This window comes from Montipora capricornis, chromosome 12 (assembly GCF_036669925.1).
Source record: "Montipora capricornis isolate CH-2021 chromosome 12, ASM3666992v2, whole genome shotgun sequence".
In the NCBI taxonomy this organism is placed as follows: Eukaryota; Metazoa; Cnidaria; class Anthozoa; order Scleractinia; family Acroporidae; genus Montipora; species Montipora capricornis.
The window spans coordinates 31,002,438-31,024,937 of record NC_090894.1 but is presented as its reverse complement, the minus strand read 5'-3'; the positions used below and the strand labels follow the sequence as shown (position 1 = coordinate 31,024,937).

The following is a 22,500-nucleotide window of genomic DNA, read 5'->3' as shown; positions in this document are numbered from 1 at the left end:
GTTTTGTCCAAAATTGCTGAGATGTGTTTCAAAAGATGTAAATCTCGGACTCTTTTACTATGCTTGTCACTAATGAAAAAGAAAGGGTGGATTATTTCCCCTGGCATAATTAATGCAAACTTGCAAAGATTTGATACAGCTAAGAAGGCAACTTGGCCCACTTGGTGGAAAGCTGAATTTGAAGGTGGATGCTTTCAACTGGTTTCAAAACCTACTCTCTATCGTATAATCTACTATTGATTATAATCTCTACCTTTTACATGTAATAAATTTATTTAATAATTAACAATGTTCTTCCTCCTCAACCAACTGATCATCTTCTCCAAAATGCTGTTGTGCTTATTTTAACAGTTACAATGAATCAACACACAGTGTCATGAGCTTTGTAAACAAATTCTTGGAACCTAGTGAGCCTAAAGGTGAAAGTTGACATTTGCTATTTTTGAGAAACAATTCCTTTTCTTTAACCTTCAACCTTGGAAATTGTGGGCGCTTACCAGTCACCGAAAAACTCTCCAAATTTTGGCTATGAGTCAAATGGAAAGATACACCTAGGCTTGGTCTGACCAGAATATTTGAGGGTCTATTTACAGGGGGTCGCACAATCCGCAAATCGCCTTATTTTGTTCTTTTTAGACCGAAAAGCGCTTCCTTTTCATCACAGCACTAACCTGAGAGCACAGTGGAACGGTACCAAGAATGTCTTCAGTGTTCCATCACCTTGGATCAAAGTGCAGTTCAATGTGTGCTGTGGGGATGCCTGGCCTTGCTTGACCACATGACCAAGTCCCATAATTCCATGGCCAGCATACAAGAGCCTTAAAATAAAATTAGAAAGAGTCAAATTCAGTCAGTGACCAAATGAACATGACACAAATGAAGTTAAAAATTAATGTAATTTAATGGAGTTAACCCATTACGAGAGCACTTACGTGCCAGTTATATTTAGCAGCTTTGTTGGTTTGTGTGCTGTAGGGTGTTACCGTAGTATTGTAGTTGTGAAGCTTGAAAAGCATGTTTGTAGAGCATTTTTAGGGGTTGTTTCCCCTTCTCAGAGATTCCAACCCTCCCGATTTGATCAGGAGTCTCCCAATTTAATGTGTCGTCTTCTGCTCTCCCAAAAATTACTTATCTTCAGTTTTTTTTTTTTTTGCGATCTGTTACGTCCTATAATATCTCGCCCAGTCTCTCCACTGAACACTCCGTGTTGTGCAAACTCATAAGACAAGCAGTCTTACTCCATTTAGCAGTTCCCAAAATGGCGGACAATCATGGCCAATACTTCAGTGGTAAGAATAACGACCTTATAGAATACCACAAAAATTATGTTAAAATGCAGGAAATGCCACTTGAGAGAAACTAACTTTGCAAAATTTCCTGGGGAGGATACCCTCCCCTTCCTACAGGCTCACGCCTTAAGCGCTCGTGTGAGCACCTTTGGCGCTAAAAAATACTCCCAATTTTCCTTTGAAGGAGGTTATAATCTCTGCCTTGTCCCCTTTTTCCACTTTTGTTTTTGGACTGACCAGTTTCAGCCTTGCATGCCGCATGGCAGGGTTGCCACCTGGCTTTCCCTGCCACAGGCGCTGACTGCAAACAGTGCAAGCTTCTGGATGTTGCACGCATCTTACTTTAGTGACAGAGTTGTTAAGGGCGGCGCCTGCTATTGTTATTGCGCATACGTTCTGCGCATCTCGAGATACTCGGGTTTCCTATCGGTGATGCTTACTAATACAGCGGTATTTTTGCGCGGTTTAAAACTCTCCAGAGAAAGAAGATCTTAGTAAGTACTTCTGGTATCCAAAAAGAAAATTTGGGATGACCATGCATTTTTGAGAGATAATTAAGCTTCAATTTGTGAAAGAACGCCATACATTTCTTTGTATTTTACAGCATGTTACAAATATTATTCATCAAATATCTTTGAAAAATGCGTGGTTACCCCCTATTTTCTTTTTGGATTTGAATAACACTTGTTAAGATCTACGTTTCCTGCATAATCATAAACCGGGGCAAAAATACCTTCGAATTAGTGGGCACCGTCCTTAACACTGACATAAAAGAAATGTGTTTTTTTTTTTTCAGATGTGAGGTACATCTCTAAATTAAAAAAATTTCTCCAACTAAAATTTTAAACCTCAGAATAGAACTTGCAAATGTTTACAAAATTAATTCTAGCTGATATCCGTAGAAGGGTATCGACTAGCTGTTCAAAATAAAGACAATGAGCCAACAAGTAAAATATGTTTTGTTAGGCTAATAATGGTCCATACAAAAAGGATGTTTATTTAAAGTTCTTATTAATAACTGTTTGGCTCTGGTTTATGGGCATTTGATGAACCAAACAATTATCATAAAAAGGGAGACGCTGTTTCAAACGCTATCCTGTATCGTTCTTTAACAATAAAAACTCTGTTCTTTTCTTTTGTTCACCACGTCAGTAAGTGATTACAGTGGAATTATAAAATCAATACCGGGGAAGTAATAATTATTCTTATTGATTTTAAATTCCATTGTATTTTATTTAAATATTAACTTTAATGCAACTTTGGTCTTTGCAGAGAAGTGTTGTGTAACTTAAATCATGATATAAGTTACACAAGACCAGCTCCGACACGTTACCATCAACCTTCAGTACTCACTGACCTGCAGTCTTTTCCAACATTAAAGGCAGCGACACGAGGACCTTGTTCTGTTCTCCAGATCTAAGTTTTGATTAATGATAACAATAAATACTTTAATTAACAATGATTTAGATTAACATCTCCTGGCAAAAAATAACGATAAAAACGTCCGACGTTTCGGCGACATCTTGGAGCCATTGTAAAAGGAAACTGAATTAAATATGCGATCTCAAGAGAAACTAAGAGTCCAGAGTCATTAATTTAGTTTGCATGAGTTAGACAAAGACCTTAGCGCGAATTGAGTCTGATTGTTACTCATTAAACAATTACGACCGAGTTTAAACGTACAATCAGACTCAATTCGCGCTAAGGTCTTTGTCTAACTCATGCAAATTAATGACTCTGGACTCTTAGTTTCTCTTGAGATCGCATATTTAATTTAGTTTCCCTTGACAATGGCGACAAGATGACGCCGAAACGTCGGACGATTTATCGTTAGTTTTTGTAAATAAATACATCGTAATCATTGCAATGATGATGCAACTACCTAAAGTAATGTCACCAAACTGATGGACCTTATTTTGCGCATTTCTAAATATCGAGCTCTTCGGTGTCCCTCCCCTTTCCTTCATGCATGTATGCCTCTTGCAGAATATAACTTACATGTATGGGGAAATAGACTGCTTAAAAATAATGTTATTTATCGCAGTCTGTAAAAGCTTGACTAAAAATTTGACCATGATGTCTCAAGTGAACTTGTCTAACCCATTGACTCCTCAAACGCCCTAGGACACCCCCTACCCCAGTTGACAAGTCAAATTGTCCGGCGTTTTGGGTCGGGACTAAACATTTGACCATGATGTCTCAAGTGAACTTGTCTAACTCATCTAACCCACTGACTCCTCAAACGTCCTAGGACACCCGCCCCCACCCCAGTTGACGAGTCAAACTGTCCGGCGTTTTGGGTAGGGACTAAAAATTTGACCATGATGTCTCAAGTGAACTTGTCTAACCCATTGACTCCTCAAACGCCCTAGGACAACCCCACCCCCAAGTTGACGAGTCAAATTGTCAAATTGTCAGGCTTTAGACAGAGTAAAATCTATTAAGTCTTCACTCCCAGGAGTCAATTGGGTTAAACCTCCAATATAAGTACATGTATAAAAAAGAAACGAAAAGAGAAAAGAGACATTTACCTCTAAAATTCCCCTTTTAGTGGCATAAATGACAAGAAAAAGAGCAGTTCTTGGGGATGTCTTGGGCTTCTCTGCATCCTGATATTTCTCTTCTGTTACCATAACCCAACCACATTCAGCATCACGGTAACCTAAAAATAAATAGAAGAACTAAATGTGTTACCGGTATACTGGTAACTAAAAAAACTACAGTAGTTCAAGTGTTTCTTTGCATTTTTATTCTCAGCTCAATGGCAAGATCCACTTCAATGTTTTGCTTGCTGTGGATACTGCTCTTAAAATAACAATACATCACCAATCTTAATAAGGTTTGCTGTGGGCTGCCGTATGGTCATAATTATTATGGTTTGTTGAGTTACATGATTTCAAGTCTATTCCTAGCATAAGTCAATTTTAAGCCTACCATCAAGGCACAAGTCAAGTACAAATGAAAGTATTGAGTCTCGTCCTTTTTGTAAAAGTTTAGAGTTTTTGTTACAGTAATAGGTCTAGTTTTGAAAACGTTCGCCAAAATATGTGGAGTACCATATTACACAGATTGCTTACTCAGAGTGTGAACCTAGTAGTATAAAACACAGACTACACCGCAAAAAAGTTAGAGTTTCATATTCATAAAAAAACAGACTGCACCAACAAAAATCGAAGACGTCCAGAGAATAAAACAGTTTAACCTTTGAATAAAATGTAACTAATTACTCACTCAAGCCTCACGAGATTTTAACGCTTAAACTGACTAAAGATCATTGCCTTCACTCCAAAAGAGCAAATAAAATGGCAGCCGTTATTAAATAATGTTCTTTTTTTACACTAGTCACGTGTTCTTTCATTATTCTGGATAATTTTTATTATTACCTTTCCATAACCTAACAACTATTGCCTTCTTTGCATCTAATAGCATTACACGCCCAAAGTCATCTGTGGTCACTGCTAGACGGCCATTTGGTGCTAGTGTGATACTGTTGCCATGCCGACGAGTATCAGGTAAACCAAACCTAAATTTCAAGTAGACCAGGCATATAAGACCAAGATGTAAGAACTCACCTCTTAGTTAAGGACGGTGCCACCTAATAAGAAGAAATTTTTCCCTGGGGTATGACTATGCAGAAACGTAGATCTTAGTTTGGGTTATCGGAATGTGAAATGAAAATAGCGGGTAACCATAAATTTTTCAGCGACAATAACGTTTGATTTTGCTTAAACAAAGAAATGCAAGTCTTTTCACAGTTGTTATTGGCACAAACGTTTACGTGCATTAAAGCAACAGGAAAGTCAAAGATCTTTAAAATAAATGTGTTTTTCATCACAAAAACGAGACCACAGAGCCATTTTTGAGTCTCAGGCTGAAAGCCCTCCTCTGTAACCAATAAAAAGCGCCCTTTATCAATTTTTCACAGCCCCAAAAATTAAAATGTAGGGGTCACCACGCAATTTAAAAGTTAAATTGTTTTTTTCCCCGTTTTGTGGATTGACTTTTGGAATTTTGTCACGTTACTCCCCTCCCCGGTGAATAAAGACATTTGCACCTGTTTTTGTGGTGCACTCTGAGATACTCGCAAAGGCACAAGCACACAAAGAAGAAAGTCTTACTTTTTGAGTGGATATTTCCTTGCTTCTTTGGATCTTTTGTCGCAAGTGGCTCTTAAGTGACCAGAGTAATGTTGCAAGGTTATTTGGAAAGAGAAATCTACCTGATTTTTGTTGTACACTCTAATGGAATCCATCCCATACATGCTGAAGTGATCACCAAGCATCATGTACTTGCATTGTCAATCGTTTCTTGTAGTGAGCATATTCGCCTTTGTAGGCCTTTGGAAGTCCGTTAAAATTCGTTAACTAATTTTTGTTCAGTTCTTTCACCTGTTAATGGACGCCCCTCGTTCTTTGTTCTAATTTTTGTCGGACCTGGAGGCTGGTCAATTGACAAAACAAAAGCAAATGCTTGCCTCAGATCATGCTTCGTGATAATTTTTTGAACGATAATAATTATTGCACTGAAATTATTGATTCCAGACCCTATGTGGTTGTCTTCGAAGAATTTACTACATTTTATTTTGTTTTTTCTTAAGTTCGATGATAACTAATTCTGTTTCACTGTGGTGGACCTAAAGATGGCTCAACTGAAATTAGCACGTCTTTATCTCTCGCTCCGATAGATCATTGTTTCTAGCTTTTCCAATACGTCGTTGTGAAAACTGTTCCATAACGATTTCTTTTCGTTGGTCAGTTAATATTTTGCTGCCAGAGACATGTGTTTCGCACTGCAACCAAATAAATCTTCCAAGGCATTTTGACAAAAAAAAAATTAACTTAAAAATATAAAATCAGCATGTGACAAAATGATTGTGTGATGCGCAGAACAAATGTGCAATGACGATAGGTGGCACCGTCCTTAAATCATTATTTCTTTTTCCTTTGAGATGCCATTTTCCTGCACATGCTGGTTACCACTTTCTTACTCTTAGTTTACTTAATAATGGAGGGTCCCCAATAGGGCTTTCGGGATCCAGGAATGGCCCTATAGGGGCCAGGGATTCGGGATTCTAAGAGATATGGGAGCAAGGTATGGGATTGCATTTATGGACGGGACACTGAATTTAATGTTATTACGAAGCGGGATCCGGGAAATCATCACTTTGAAGCTCTGAGATCCGGGATTTCTGAAGGCGAGAAATTTAAAATAAACTCAACTTTCTCCTTCGGCAACGACGGAAACAACCGGAAATTTCAGCTGAGCATTCTCCACCACACTGACAGGTGCCTTTTGTGATCCTTATGGCGTGCTCTTTGTCTTTAACTTTGGCCGTAATAAGATCCAGTCAAACAAAGGCCTCATGACCTTTGCTACTTGCAACCACATCACGTTTTTTTTACAAAAACTGTCTTGTTCATGCTGTAGCGCATAGGCCAAAATTATACTCTGTATTTTGAAAATGTCGGACAGCACCGGCATCGCTGTTCACGACATACATGATATTATTGGTTGTGTGGCTCATTTTTATGAGAAGGGAAAGAGCAGAAATGAGAAAGAAGTACAAATGAAAGAGGAAAGACAAAAGAAGTACAAAAAGACAGGAAATAATGCAGTTCATTAAACAAGCAAATAAACACCATCCCACAATAAATGACATTTCTGGATACAAACACTGTCATTTACAAAGGCGAAAGGTTCAAGAGCAATTCAGTCCTTGATGTGCGCACACACTTCAAAGCTACTGAAACATTTCAACACGGGCACTTCTCTTCGTGCCACCCACCAGGAGTCAAACAAGGCTTCGTCAAAGGTGAAGCTCTCTGAGACTTCTCAGAACAAACTCTTCTAAAAAAATACTTGGAAGATCTCATTCAAAATTTTAAATCATGCCTACATGAAAGAGGTTATCCCAAGAATCTTGTTCAAAGCACCATATCAGGAGAGCAAACGCATCTTGGCTTTAGTTACAAAATACCACCCAGCAGCAACGAACTTGAAACAAATCCTCATGAAAGACTGGCATTTAATAGAGCGACAACCATTGCTCAAAGAAATCTAAAAAACCCGCCCCTCATATATTACAAAAAGAGGGAGGTCAATTAAATATATTCTCGTGCGAGCCAAATTACAAAACTGAAAGGCTAAAACACGTGCTGGGAAGTCGTGTAGGCCTGTCAGCCCGGTACACTGCTACACTGCTAAACTTACAAGCGAGTTTAACAAAGTGAAAAAAATGTGAACAGACTCAATTACTACTAATAATGGACAATCACGCATCATTTCGGTTTCAAAACTTTGATTGCATGCAAATCCTACAATTAAGGTCAATTGGATCATGAAAATTGATGGAAAAAACTAACAACTGGAGGGTTTCTCTCTCACTTAATAGTACGCGCACTGTGGTTGGTCAATTTTGCAGGGTGTGTTCTAGCGTGCGGCCCACTGCTGGTCGCTAGTTTTCTTTCCAGCGCACCAGATTAACCTCAGATATAATAAATATCTTACTAACCTTGTTATTTTTCGGTCCGTAGTGTAAGTTACGGAACCTTGTTTTTCCCCCGTTGATTCATGAGTCGGTCCGTAACTTACAGTATGGACTTCAAACTCGGTTAGAAAGAGGGCCGTATGTATTCTAAATCAACTGTAGTTGTGATTGATGACGAGGTTTGGACATCATGCTGTGACGTCATGACCGGAATCATGATTAGCCGATAAAAACGTTCAGGACTTCAGGATGAAGGGAAAAGTTTGGTCGGGATAGCGGTTTCCTGATACCTCTTAGCTCATTGACCCCTGGGAGTGAGATTTAACACATGTTACTTGGGAACTGGGGGTGTCCTAGAGCGTTTGAGGTGTCAATGGATGATATATATGTTGTGACCGTCACATGATTCATAATTAAAATTCTGTTGATTTTTATACATGTAAGAAAGGGAGGAAAAAGGTATTACCTAAGTCAAATTCAAATCCCCACCCTTTGGATTCAGAGGATGTTATAATAATGACAACTAGACTACCAAGAATTGCATGACATCCATATGGCAAAGTAGTAATTAGACCATTTCGTATCTTGATTTGATTTGAATTGAATGTCTCAGAAACTTGAGCCACCGAGTACGGCTGAGAAAGCTCCCTCCTTAGTTATTGAGTACTTTTGTGGATGGAAACATGTCATCACCCATTCAGCAGTTTTGAGTCAAATAGAATTTAACGTTCACAGGGAGGCACAATCCGTGAACCAGCAAGGCGTGTTGACTCACATTTAAGTCTAAGCACCCATTTCAAATAGAGCTGATAAACAGTATTTTACTCGTCAATGGGGAACCTCTGGGAGTCAATGGGCTAAGCACTCATTTTAAAATGGTTAGCCTTGCTGGCTTGCATATTTGTAACGCTCACTGTTCACTCAGTGATATTTCAAAACCACAAATTGACCTATGAGTAATGTGTAGCCAGTCCTATTCTTATTTGAGACGTACATGTACAGTATGACCTTGACTTACAATGGAGGTTAACAGAGAAAAGGCCAGAATATTGGAATTTGCATTTAATTTTTCTATATTAGACAGCTTTTCCTCCAGTTAATCCACAATGAAACAAAGCAATTTGTTTTACTAGTGTTCGCACCACTGCATTAACATGGTACTGTATTTCCTTTACCTTGCATGAAGCGGTGTTCCTTTTTCCACTTTGGGTTTTTCTGGCTTTGCAGGGTCTGTTGCTTGGGTAGATGAAGTTGTTCCCCATCCGAGCCATCCACTGAAAAAGAGAAATAGCACGTGTGAGGTGAATGACAACTTCAAATAGCGCTAATAAACAGTATTATTTTAAGTCTAAGCACCCAATTTAAAATGGTTAACTTTCAATAACTGTGATTTACAGTTAGTCTGCAGTCCACGGTCTGCAATCTGCAAGTGTCAGACACCGGAATGTGTGTGCGTCAGGAGATGCTGCACATACAAAAAGCTGGTTTTGATGCAAAAGTATGGCAAGCCAGGTACATCTTTCTAACAATTTTTAAATGCCCTGTCATTCATGACTGCCACCTGATTAACCCAAAAGAAAGCAATCTACCACACTGGGAATTGTGGGGTTCGTTTCCAGACACTCAGGGCTTAAAATAACTGAGTAGATCTAGAAAGAGCTTTGTAACATGCCTGATGACTTTTCAAGCCTTCTCTGCTAAAGATAACAACCCAAAGGCAAACTCTCTAAAATACTTGGAAACTTTTTACCCTGATGTGCAATGAAGAGTTATCGAAGGCTAAGCCTTTCAACCATCCAGTTTATATGACACTTGGAGATTGAATTGAATAGTTTTTGAAAAGAATGTTGGAGAGCACTGGCATCTCAGGGACAGTCGGTCTTCCTTGCTCGTGACAAGAAATGAAGCTTCTACAGTGTACATCAATACTACTTTCTCCATGATAAGGGATGCTTTGCAGTTTTGCAATGGTAATTATTTAGTGTGGCTAATTAAATGGTAACAAGTGAGATAAGGGAACAATTTCACAAGCATGCTGTCCAAAATCAAATAGTTTCCCAAGCGTTTAGGCGGGGCAAATTATTTGATTTTGGACAAAACGGAAGTGAAATTGTTCCCTGATTTCACAAGTATACCATTTGATTAGCTGTTAATATCATGGGTGACAAAGTACATTCCCAATACCCCCTTTTGGCACTGTAGGAAAAGTTGCCATGACAACATTGTAATTTAAACACCAAAAGGGTAAATTGTCACCCATATTATTATTATTATTATTATTATTATTATTATTAATAATTTATTTACTTATAACGTGCAAGTATCAATTTGCATTTTCACCTGCGTGGTTATCATTATCATTATCATTATCATTATCATTATCATTATTATTATGACCTTGCTGCTGTGATTCTTGACAACACTGCTGATGTTAATTTACTTGCTACAGCTAATGCGACATCAGAAATCAGAGCAGGTGAACTTCCCTGTTAAGAGAAAGAATGATCATACAGGGCAAACCAGAAATCAGAATTTAGATCATCACTCAACTTGATGAAACACTTCACAATTTTTTTGCAGGGTTGGTGTTGAAAAGGTAGCAAGAGAGGGGACAACACTCTCCTCACCAGCAAGGAGGTCACCATGGCAACTGAGCCAGGCCACCTCCCATGCATCTGTCAACATGTCACTAAGTAAAACCAGTGTGTGGAATGTATACTAACCCCAAAATAAGAGAGGGAGGGAGGGAGGGAGGGAGGGAAAAGAGCAAAAAGGCAACTTGAGCCAAAGCACATGACAATCCTCTGCAGACCCCCCTAGAGAACCCCCCAAATATCCCACTGGAAGGCAAAGCTGCTGCATTGGCTTGGCTTTAACTTTGCCTAAACTATAATAACTATTTGCTTGTACCCTCATCTAGATGTAAACTTTAACAAACAAAAGGTCTGGAATTAGCTGTGGGGTACTGATATTGGAATTTAACAAATAAAACCTCTTGCTTTTTTTATGTTGTATTAATTTTTTACCTTTGCAAAAGCAAACTAAATAGGGCACAAAGTTAGCACCTAACAGGTAGTTAGTGCTCTATTAATGTCACTGTTCCTTGGTATTAACATAATTAGCTTTTTAACGAATAATGCAAGGTGCAATACGTATTGGCTTTTTTTGAGGGGAACACTGCCATACAGCTGGGTAGCCTATGTGACTTCCAGATTACGCTGCATAGAACAACCTCACTCCTCAGCGCTACAATCTGACTGGTAAACAGCACGTGCTGGATCGGACAAGAGTATTAGTTAGCAAGCAATGTACAAAGACAAACGAGCCAACAAGCTTGGGGGAAATCGCTGTGCAGACTTAACTGCCACAGATGCATGCAAGGCACTGCATCCCCTCAAGCCAAACACACAGAAACCTAGATTTCCACATGCAAAAACTGGTGGACAACAGAAGCCATCTTAAGGGCGACTGAATGAAATACGCTCTTTGGAGTACGAATATAGAGCTGGTAGCACTTAGAAGACCAGTGGCTGAGTACCTTAATAAGCCAACCTGGCACACCGGCAACAGCTGCCGTAGGTGCGGCCCCGATGCGAAAGCTATGCCCCTTAAGGCTATGGTGGGGAAGACCGACCACCATGGCGCTATCCCGGAGAAGTTGAACTACAACTGGCCTGATAAGATGGTGGCCCGATTGAAAGTGCATAAGTGGTCCCTGAGGTGATGCGGTTAGGAAGAAAAATCTATGCATGACCAAAATGACGCAAATGGGGGAAAAAGTACGAAGGAGTGTGAGGTAGGGCCCTCGTAGGAACGTGTCGGCTTTTGATGACTTTATGCAAACTGTCATGTACTATGGGCGAGCAAGATTGGGACAGAAACAAATGCAATCAGTAGAAAGATCGGTGCTGGAATGAAACTAACTGATGCCAGGGTAAGTAAACTCACTACAGCAGAGAAGTGCAAAAAATGTAAGTAAAGGCAGTCCAGATCATAGAAAAATCCCTAGGACTTAGGCAGGACTGCAATGTAGGATCGATAGTGCAAAGCACCCAAGGGCAAAAGCGGAATGATACAAGGCCTCTGGTCTGCGATGGGGGTGAGAGCCCAAAAACGCTGCATCTGAAAGCAGAAGAGCGCATCAGCAATGCCATTAGAAACCCCGGGAACGTGACGGGCCTGTACCAAAAAATAATTGTTGTGTTTCATGGAAATGACAACTAAACACCGTACTAAATCCACCATACGCAGAGAATTGGAATATCCTGCATTATTTATAGAGACCACAGACTCATTGTCATACCAGAACTGAAGCCGTTTTCCCATGAAAAGGGGGTCCCATATCACACACTCCGGTGACAACAATGGGGAAAAGTTCCTGCCATTCAATGCTACTGCCTCTAACCCTATCAAGGCGTAAGTGGGGAGGCCAACGACCTTGGAACCAGTGACCCTTGAGGTCTCGGTAAAGGAAATTGAGGCGTCCGCAGAAAAATTAAATTGTCGCGCCACTATTTTTTGTATAGGGTCAAACTATTATCATATTAAAGCTAAAGGATTGAATTCTTTGAATAAAGTTTTTTGGTATTCATATTCAATTGCCTTGTAGTTTTGAGGCCTCAAACTTAGAACGACCGAGTCTGCTGGAGAAGCTGCAGAAGCCCCTTCACTTTATTGCAAAAACAAAGTTAACACACTTTGTTGCATCTTAGTGACAGATGAATGCACTCCAATACCATGTGAGGAATTTTTGATATGTTAGGAATTGAAGGAAATATCACACCAAAGTCGAAACTTTCATCTCATACTTACTTTCAATTGGGTAAAAAAGTGCCATAAAATCAGTCTCCGAAGACAAGCGAAAAATTCCTCACACTGTATTTGGGGCAGTACAATCATCTATTAGAGCTGAAAATTTGGAAGCGATAATGTTAAAACCCGTTGGGACAGGAGGTCCGAGACGTTGTAATTTTGGAGTCAAAATAACGTCCTAGCAAATCGAGCTTGAAGATTTTGTGTGCAGTTCACGGTCTGCTGAATGACTCTACCCCCTACTTGAAAGCCAAATATGCTGAGCCAATCAGCGTTCGGGCACATGCTAAGCTGTCAATTGACACCCAATCCTTTCACGTGTGATGGCATGTATGTCAATCATTTTTTGCACACAGATTATGGCGGGAAACAAAGCAAAATGATTTTAACGGTTTTGAAATTAATTTTTTCAGAATTTTTCTTTGGGAAAATTTACTTCACAGCCCACAAATTCAAGATTTGCAAAAACAAGAAATTTGAGCGAGATGCCAAAATTTACCTTTACTGAGACCTTAAGAAAACCACCAAAAACCACTGAGCTGGCAGCATCAGTATAGAGCTCAAGGTTGGCGGTTGGGGTACTGGAGGAGTCAAGGAAGAAGGAGCACCCGTTCCGATCAATAAGAAAACTTTCCACATAATTATTTCCCGATTAAGGTGGATACGGTGGAAGCGACTGGGGACCACTCTGGTCAGATTGATTATGCATTGAAGGAAAATTCTGCCCGGAATGACATCCTTACATGTACATGTGAACTGGACGGTGCCAATTAGCAACTTTACATGTAGCTCCACTAAGCACACTGAATGGGGTTTTTTGAACGAGGCTAGGTGGCCATGGATTGGTGTTAATTTATCATCAGGGAGGCAAGCCTCTATGCGAACCAAGTCTACGACAACGCCCATGAACTCAAGGACTTGAGAAGGGCCAGGATGCTACCACAGGGGCGTTAAGCGACATGAAAACCCAGAGTAATGTGCTAAAACTCTCAAGACACAGCAACTTTTGAGGGTTCTGCGATGAAAAAATCGTCTAAAATGTGAATTACGTGTTGAAGGCTAATTGTTTTTAAGAATCCATTCGATACTATTGGAGAAATGGTTGAAAGGAAAAGGGGAATCTACAAAAACAAAAGTACATGTAAACACCCAGCAAGTTCCAATCATTGGGGTGAACCGGTATCAGTTGGAAGGAAGACTTGAGGTCGGTCTTAGCTATGAAGGCCCCCTTACCAAGAGTCTGGATGATACTAATGGCATTTTCCACCCGTATGTACAAGTAAGACAAAGAGAATGAGTCCTTGGGTATGTGATCGCTATAATGCTATCTCCCTGTACACAAGGCACTTGCAAGTCTGGTGGCAAGATGAGTTTTTATACCCGTGATGGGTCATTGGAAGCAAAGCAGAAACTAAACCCGCTCACTCGTTGCAGGTCATTGTTTTATGTTTTGGAAAGTAACCCAAAACCCTCAGAGCAGATAAAAAGATAAAACAATAACCTCCAACAACTGACCCATGAAAAGTGACCCGTGCTTTTGACCCAGACCATTTCTGGGCATATTCTCGATAAACTCAGCTGATTCAACTTGTTTGGAAAAAAAAATAAATAACTATTATTAACAATTTCATTATTGTTCACCTCAGTGTCGTTGAAGAGTTGTGGATTTTATTATGTTATCATGGTTGAATTTTATGTTTGGTTAAAATACTTTCAAACTAGTACAAGTTCAAATTTAAGGAAAAAGACAAAATTTGAAGCACTACATGTTTTTTAGATGTAGCGAATGTAAAAATACTAACCTCAACTGCTGTGTAGACAGCAACAAAAGGCTCTATCCCTGTGGTAATATAATGAGACATGGCAGGCATGTTACCACTGATGCTTGCATTGAAGCCACCAAGGAATGATCCTGTGTGCAGCCTATCAAACATGTTTGGTGGAAAAACACCTGAAAATAGACAGCATTTTGTCCTTAACCCACTGACTCCCTGGGGTTCCCCATTGATGAGTAAAATCGTCTGGCATTAGACAGAGCAAAATACTAAGTCTGTGTAGCGTGAGGCCTGAGCCAATGGAAAATACTGTAAAAGCTTTGGAAGAGAAATTGGCGAAACTTAAGGCAAAACTTGGAAAAAAGAGTGAAAGTATGGCTGGTACAAGCGGCAGTTCACAGATCACCTCGCAAGAAAACCTGCTTCACATCAAACCAGAAAGCTTCTCTGCGACGTCCGGCGGAAGTTGGTTGGTTTCAATACGGAAATTTAAAAGTATTGTAGCCCTGCAAACACCGCTTTCAAGTGACTGACGCTATTATTAGAAGAATTGGCACCACAATGTTGTATCATGTATTGGCAACAGTGGTAGCAAATGAAACACAAATTATTGCTGAACAAGATACAGTCATTATTGTGATGTAATATGTCACCATGGAAACGAGCAAGCCCTGTAAAAACACTCATTATTTTGTCTTTAGTTGCTTATATCTCAAAAACGAACTCATTGACCCCCATTTTTTATTTCTGAAAAGTAATCAGAAGGGCATGATGAAACTTTCTGCAAAGTTTTAAAAAATTGTGTCTAGTGGATTCAGAGCCACCTTAATTTTGTGATTTTTTAAGGTAGCTCTGAATACTCTTGACAGAAATTTTTTAAACTTTGCCAAAAGTTTCATTGTGGCCTTCTACTCACTTTTCAGCCAAAAAATTGAGCGTCACCGAGTTCGTTTTTGAGATATGAGCAACTACTGTAAATCCAAAATATAGGCAAGGTAACTTATTACATCACAACAACGATCAAATCTAGTTTGGAAATAACTGGTGTTTCGTAACTATGGTACCATAACATTGCTGTTATGTAATATATTGTTGTGGCGTTATTCGATCTAAACAGAGAGACCCTTTCGAGCCTCCTTAACATGTTAAATGCAAAATTTGAAAAAGTTGACACAGAGTGCCTGCCCAATCCCAGGAGGTTTATTGTAATGGTGAATGCAAACTTAACAACACTGACATGTAGGTGCACTAAAAAACTCTGACTTGCAGCTCTTGACTCTGGCAAAATGGTCAACTTTTTTCTCAAATAAGGGCTTGCTAAAGTTGACCCGACTGGGAGGGTGTCCCTCTTACCCAGGGACAACTTTTCTCAGTATGTAAACAAGGCCTTAGTTCTGCAGTTTCTTCTTGAACCAAAAATTAATTAAATCAGTGTGGCAGATGCTCATCAGGAGTGCAGTATGATGGCCCAAGGCTTGTTTGCCAGGGATTGGCAGCCACTGGAGCAGTTTCTATCTTAGAAATGGACATCATCCCTTTCAAAAATTATGGATTATAACCCATTGCCTCCTTGAGACTCAACAGATTTCACTCTTTCTGATGCCAGACAATTTTACTCATCAACTGGGACATCCTGCAGCATTTGGCAGGAGTCAATGGGTTAACAGACTTCTGAATTGGCTACATGTAATTCTGAGCTCACTTCAGGCTCAAATTCAAAGGCAATCCAAACGCAAAGTTCTCTTGCAAAAAATAAAAAGTCAATCGACATGTAGTTTGTGTTATATGAAGTAACAGTACTGTTACAACTTGATAATATAATCACAAAAAGTTATTCTCTGGGGCATTCGTTGGCTGAAGTACTCGTAAACTCTAACCTCAAAGATGGCGTATTTTTTCACATAGTTGAATTCGAAGTTTAGGTCGGATTATTATTACAAAATTTTACAACAACTAACCACAGCTAGCAATGTCTGTAATGTTCTTTTGACCATTAAATCGCCATTTTTTATAGGCAAGTGGAGGAGGTCCAATAAGCTCTGATAACCCACTAGCTTGTGCTGCAGAAGACAAAATTCACACCATTAAAAATTATTTAAAGTACCAATTTGGTGATAGCCATTCCATACATGTACATGATAGTCAGTCGTCAGCAGTCAGTCTGTTAATAAATTTATTCAATGAGTGAGTGAGTGATTAAAGGATTCAGTCAATGAGTAAATTAAAAACAATCTGCCAGTAAGTCAAGGAAGTAAATCTGTATTAGTCAGTGAAGCAGTCAGTCAGTCAGTCAATCAATCAATTAATCAATCAATCAGCCAGCCATTCAGTCAGTCAGTGATTGAGTCAGTTACTAATACAAACGTATGTTAAGGAACGAAATGATATATGAAATGAATCATACACTGTATATTGAACTGTGGATATGAAATCAAGTGAAGCTACATGACATTGTATGTCATCCTCGCAGCAATTGCATAGAGAAGCCTAAAAAAATTCAGGACTTAATTCAAAGGAGTTTAACAGGGCTTGAACCCATGACCTCACAATACTGGTGCAATGCTATAACCAACTGAGCTATGAAGCCAGTGATGTTGGGAGCTGGTCATTTGTGGGTTCAATATAATTATGATTCATTTCATAATATCATTTCGTTAGTTGATCATTCATCACTGTGACAGTAACATTTGAACCCACAAATGACCATGCAGCTCCCAGTATCAGTGGCCTCAATAAGCTCAGTTGGTTAGAGCGTTGTACTGGCATTGTGAGGTCACATGTTCAAGCCCCATTGAAGTCATGAATTTGTCATGCTTCTCTACGCAATTTCTAAAATTGCATTCAGAATTGCGAAGATCATAGCTTCACTTAAATAATATATTGAAATCAATATCAGACTCACCCTTCGCCAACTGATTTCTGCAAGCTCTCAATGACTGATACAAACTAAAGCCATCAATTATAACAATAGCTCTTGGGTACAAGATGGCTAGTTCTTCAACCTAAGGAAAATAAACATGTTCACTCAATGTGATACTCATTACTCTTCAAAAGAACTTAGTTTAATCAGTCAATCAATCAATCAACCAATCAATCACTTGTAATCAATTTTGATGCAATTAAATTGTATCTTTATGATCTTAAGCCGTAAGTTGTTGATTTCAGTTTTGGAAGGTCCACTATTGAGATGCCTCTGTTATTGTTCAGAAATGATGCATTGTGTTCCTTCCAGGTGATAATCCCATTGAAGATACCTGAGGATCTTTAAAGACCAGATAAAGATCCCAAGTTCTTGGAGCATCACATGACAAAAACATGAGTGCCATGCAAAAAACACGAGCAGGAGTCTGTTTCTATGCAATCCTCACTTCTTTTTATTTATTCAACTTTCTTTTAGTGTCAAAAGTACATGTATTTAGCACAGGGGCAAACTTAAAAAAAAAACCACATCAAATCAAATATTCAACTTACAACAAACATTCAGGACCACTCACTCCATAGTTTTTATAGTACTTACAGCATCTGTTGCATTATTTTAGAAAGGTACAGTAGGTGGCTGGTAAAATTATTTAGAAAGTTAAAAGATCTTTTGAAGATTTTCATCCCTGAACCCTGGAAGTAAGTCGGACTAAATAGATTTTCATCTGTCTAACACCAGACGATTTTACTTGTCAATCAATTTATTATTTTAAAGAGACCCTCAAAGATAACAGAGTTTAGTACCTGCTCTGCACTTCCATAGTTTTTGTGTGGCTGCCATGTTCTACATTTCAGTCTACGAACTGGGTCGTCATGCAGAAACTGAGAAAGTAGCATTGATCCATTCTGTACAAAAGTAGACAGCCCTTAGACAGTATATAAGAGAAGAAGTTTTACAACTCTTGTTACTAGCCATGTCATAATAATATTACATGTATGTATGCAGGAAAGCCAAAAAGGACCATACTGACCATCAAATAAATCCTCATGAACCCTGATTTAAATCCAGCAACAATACAAGTCCAGTCTGGTGATCCCTGTGAACTTCTGCAAAATGAATAGTTACATTTGTATTGTTACTTAATTTTAATGTCCCATTAGCAGCTTCGGTATAATTTTGGATATTTTCAAAATGAACTTTAGAACAATAACAGAAGAATGATCTCTTTCAAATCAAACACAAAAAGCTGAAATGCCCAACAAGAAGGAGACATCCAGTTGGTTATTTACAAAGCCGGGACGATTTGGCTTCAGGATCGACAGCCAAAAACAAATTCATCCTGAGTATAATAATAATAAATAATAAAGACTTTATTTTACGAGGGTAACACTAAATAGCACAGCTAATAAACTTGTGGCCCTCACTCAGAAATAATTACAATATAAAAACTAGTATAATACAATATGAAAATAGAAACTAATATAACATAAGTTTTACGCAGGATTAAACCAATCAGCCCCATACATACCCAGGGTAAAATTTAACCATTGGCTCCTGGGGGTAGATTTTACTCTGTCTAATACCAGATGATTTGACTCATCAAGGGGGGCTGTCCAGGGTGGTTCAGGTGCCAATGGGTTAACATCCACTCATCTCTCCATTTAACCCATTGACTCCTAGGAGTGGGATTTGATAGTTTTTACTCTGTCTAATGCCAGACAATTCTACTTGTGAAAGTCCAGGGCAGTTCTGTAGGTGTCACTGGGTTAAGGGCTGTACACATAACTATTGTAAATAACCTACTTTTAACATACATGCACAGTGTGCACAAACTATCTTGTAAAAAAATTTCATCAATTAATTTGACTTCACCTTTTTTTTTGGCAGACCACATGTCAAAAATAAGTACAGTAATGAAGATGAGTGCAGTTTATGGCTCAAGACAAGTACAATTTGCCAATATATATAGTAAATGTATTACATATAAAAGGAAAAAGTCATTTACATGGGTTATTCAGTGGTATACAGCCTTATTTCACTGTAGGAATCAAAAAAGGTTGAATTAAGGATTCATGCAATTACATGAATTGTGCGATAGACTACAAATTACTGGCTGGGTTTTTTTTAAGGCTTTGACTGACACTTTGACAAGCATTTTACAGATTGTTAGTCCACTGACATTATTATACTTACTTATGCTGAGATGCCAGTGGTATGCACAAAATATCGGTAACACAATCCCTAGGATGAAGAGAAGAAAGATCATGAAGTATTGTGCTTGAAATTAAATCAATGTATATGGTTGAGGAGAAGATTGGGCACAGCAATTGGGGTCTCTCTGCAGGTACTGGAAAGCATTTTTTTTTTGGTCACTTGGGATTAGTCTTTATTATTTTGGAGTTGTTTTGTTTTTGTTTCTTTTGTTTTTTGTTATCTCTGCTCCAGTACCTGCAGATAGAACCAGCAATAAATTGCCTCCCAGCAACAATGAACCTTAGAGTTGATTCCCGGACTCAGATAAAATGAGTTTGTTGGTTCTCCCTCCAGTTTGAGACATTTTCCTCCAGTGTTTGATTCCACTTGTTTTTGTCAGCTGTGTCCTACATTACTCCTCCAGTTCTAAGTTAATTACTGCCAGTCTTCACTATCACCGCCTGCACTGTCACTGTCATCTGCCATGTGTCAACAATGTTATCATTGTCATCATGATTCTGTTATCGTAATTAAGATTATTACGATTATGATGATTATGATTTTAATAATATGACTGATAATTATAGTAATTATGATTATCATTATTATCAGTCATAATAGCTGTGCGAATTTTTGAAAAAATGTCTTAGCTCCTAAATGTGGCTTAGAGGCTCTGTGCTTGTCTAAAGGATCGATACTGGCTGATCTTAAGTTACTGTCCTCTGAACCCTTGAGAAATTATATCATTCTGAGATTTCTAAGCAGGGTCTCCATGAGGCCTTTGTCTTCACTAACATATAGTGACATGGTACATCCTGATCCTCCTTTTCTCAAATGCAAATTTCTTTACTTTCTCTTCACGACAACAATAAAGTTGCAGGGAAAAGCAATGTCAATAATTACTGCTGCATGTTATCATTAAATGTCTGAGCCTTACCCTTCTTCCACAGCCAGGCAGCCACTCCATGAAATTTCATATTTAATGTTGGGTTCATTTCCTGATGGTTTACTCCACTTGCCTTGAATAAATTTTAGTCATTCACAAAAAAACTTTCAGCTCACAAAATTGACTTGATTGTGAAAACGCTTAAATCTAATTGCTCAGAGTACAATGGAACACAAGAGGACTAAAGTAATGGATACAAAAAGTGAACAATGCAAAAACAAAACAAACAGTTTTTCAGGTGTCTATATTGTAGTTCAATTTTATCCCCTGCTTTAATTACCGGTATTTCAAACCAGTCCATTTTTTTTTTCAAACCAGTTTAATTTTTCTTATATTAAGTATAATAACACCACCCATTTCAACATAGTTGGGCATATTTCTGTTATTACGTTGCACTCTTTATGGAGTGGGAGGCGCGGTGGCCTCGTGGTTAGTGTGCTCAACACTGGATCGAGTGATCTGGGTTCGGGGACTGGCCAGGGACATTGTGTTGTGTTCTTGGGCAAGACACTTTACCCTCACAGTGCCTCTCTCCACCCAGGTGTATAAATGGGTACCGGCGTAATGCTGGGGGTAACCCTGCGATGGACTAGCATCCCATCCAGGGGGGAGTATAAATACTCCTTGTCGCTTCATGCTACTGAAACCGGAGATAAGCGCCGGCCTGATGAGCCTTCTGGCTCTTAAGCAGAGACTTTACCTTTTTTACCTTTATGGAGTATGTATAAAATAAACTAGATCAGAGATCATTCTAAGATTATTATGGAGGGCTACTGTGGATTGTTGTCTCCGGTGCTATCAAAGACCAACAAATTTTAGTGAATTGGTGAAATATGCTCAGCTTAGTGATTTTGGTAAAGCACTTTTTTTGAATGTTTAAAGCTTTCATGTAAGGTTAGGGACATGGCCCACATTTAAGGAATTAGGGTTAAGCTTTTAATTTAGTGGTTCATGGTTATTGGAAGTAAAGTATTCTTTCACAAGTGGTGCTGTGTCAGTGGGAAAGTGAAATATAGAAAAGGGTTTATCAATGAGTTCATAGTACCAGTAAAATCACCAATTGAATGTAAAGAAATTTGAAAGCTGAAATTTGGACTGAGAGTGGCCTGGGTTGAATAGTAAATTATTTAATTAAAAATTATTACACCAGTAAGGTGAGCAAAAAGAAAGTCTTGACACAGACAAGGGTGAAATGTCTATGTGAAGGGTTGTAGAGGGGTGGGTTTAAGGGTATTCAAGGAGGGAGCCACCTGGAAGATAGGGGGGATCGATCTGTGAAGGAAGGGTGGGGTCGGATATAGACAATGGGGAAGATCAGGGAGGGGTAGGAAAAGTATAACAAAGAAAAGGAATGTCACATTCTTTTTTAGACCTCCAAAAAAGGAAAATCCCTTTTTCAGACAATTGATAATTAAATAAGCCAGTTTAAAAAATTTAAAATGGTTCAAAAATTTTGGACTGGTTTTAAAAGAATTAAACCAGGGGATAAAATTGAACTACAACATCTATGAGAGACAATAATCATTTATTGCTTACATGTAAATTGTCCAGATATTAGTGCCACTGGATCCCTGCTCTAGATGTTTCATCTGTTATTCAGTATAACTAGTCTTACACATTCTTCAAACATTTTATTTCATTTGATGCACAAACACAGGTGCAAAAACATACAATGTAGGTAAAATTAATCTTTCTAAGACTGACGCCACTAAATTTCTCTATCAACAATAATTTTATAAGGCATAGGGCAGATTAATGAAAAAATACGAGTAAATTTATTATAGATTGAGCTAGACAAAAATGTCCCTTGCACAAAAGAAAATCATTTTATCTAGCTTGGTCTGCATGTGAAATAAATTATATGTTCCAAATAGCCAGAAGAGAGGATAATGGATTGAATATTCATCATTACTGGTACATGTACACATGTACCTGCTCTTATGATCCATAATGTAAAACTTACATGCTTACTTTGCAATGTTTAGCTGTCAGTTTTTGGAGATACACGTAGACACAATGAGAAAAAGCACAAAATCGAGAACGCACAAAGCAACACATGTATTTGGTAACTTACTTGT

General features: G+C 38.6%; 1 protein-coding gene across 3 annotated transcripts in view; it reads right to left on the bottom strand.

The window, feature by feature from the left end:
* Positions 1–22,500, bottom strand: part of LOC138026958 (rab3 GTPase-activating protein non-catalytic subunit-like) — a 60,066-nt gene that overhangs the window by 26,503 nt on the left and 11,063 nt on the right. For 2 of the 3 annotated variants that reach the window (XM_068874435.1, XM_068874436.1), the window contains 15 exons: positions 22,497–22,500; positions 20,414–20,495; positions 19,477–19,524; positions 18,314–18,389; positions 18,087–18,188; positions 17,266–17,365; positions 16,322–16,423; positions 14,391–14,539; positions 10,174–10,262; positions 8,952–9,050; positions 4,673–4,812; positions 3,821–3,951; positions 2,647–2,705; positions 672–818; positions 1–69 (listed from right to left, as the gene is read on the bottom strand). The exon at positions 1–69 is cut by the window's left edge and continues 14 nt beyond it; the exon at positions 22,497–22,500 is cut by the window's right edge and continues 120 nt beyond it. In XM_068874435.1, the coding sequence (XP_068730536.1) occupies positions 1–69; positions 672–818; positions 2,647–2,705; positions 3,821–3,951; positions 4,673–4,812; positions 8,952–9,050; positions 10,174–10,262; positions 14,391–14,539; positions 16,322–16,423; positions 17,266–17,365; positions 18,087–18,188; positions 18,314–18,389; positions 19,477–19,524; positions 20,414–20,495; positions 22,497–22,500 (1,397 nt within the window). The remainder of the gene's footprint in view (positions 70–671; positions 819–2,646; positions 2,706–3,820; positions 3,952–4,672; positions 4,813–8,951; positions 9,051–10,173; positions 10,263–14,390; positions 14,540–16,321; positions 16,424–17,265; positions 17,366–18,086; positions 18,189–18,313; positions 18,390–19,476; positions 19,525–20,413; positions 20,496–22,496) is intronic. The other variant, XM_068874438.1, reaches the window with a different exon arrangement.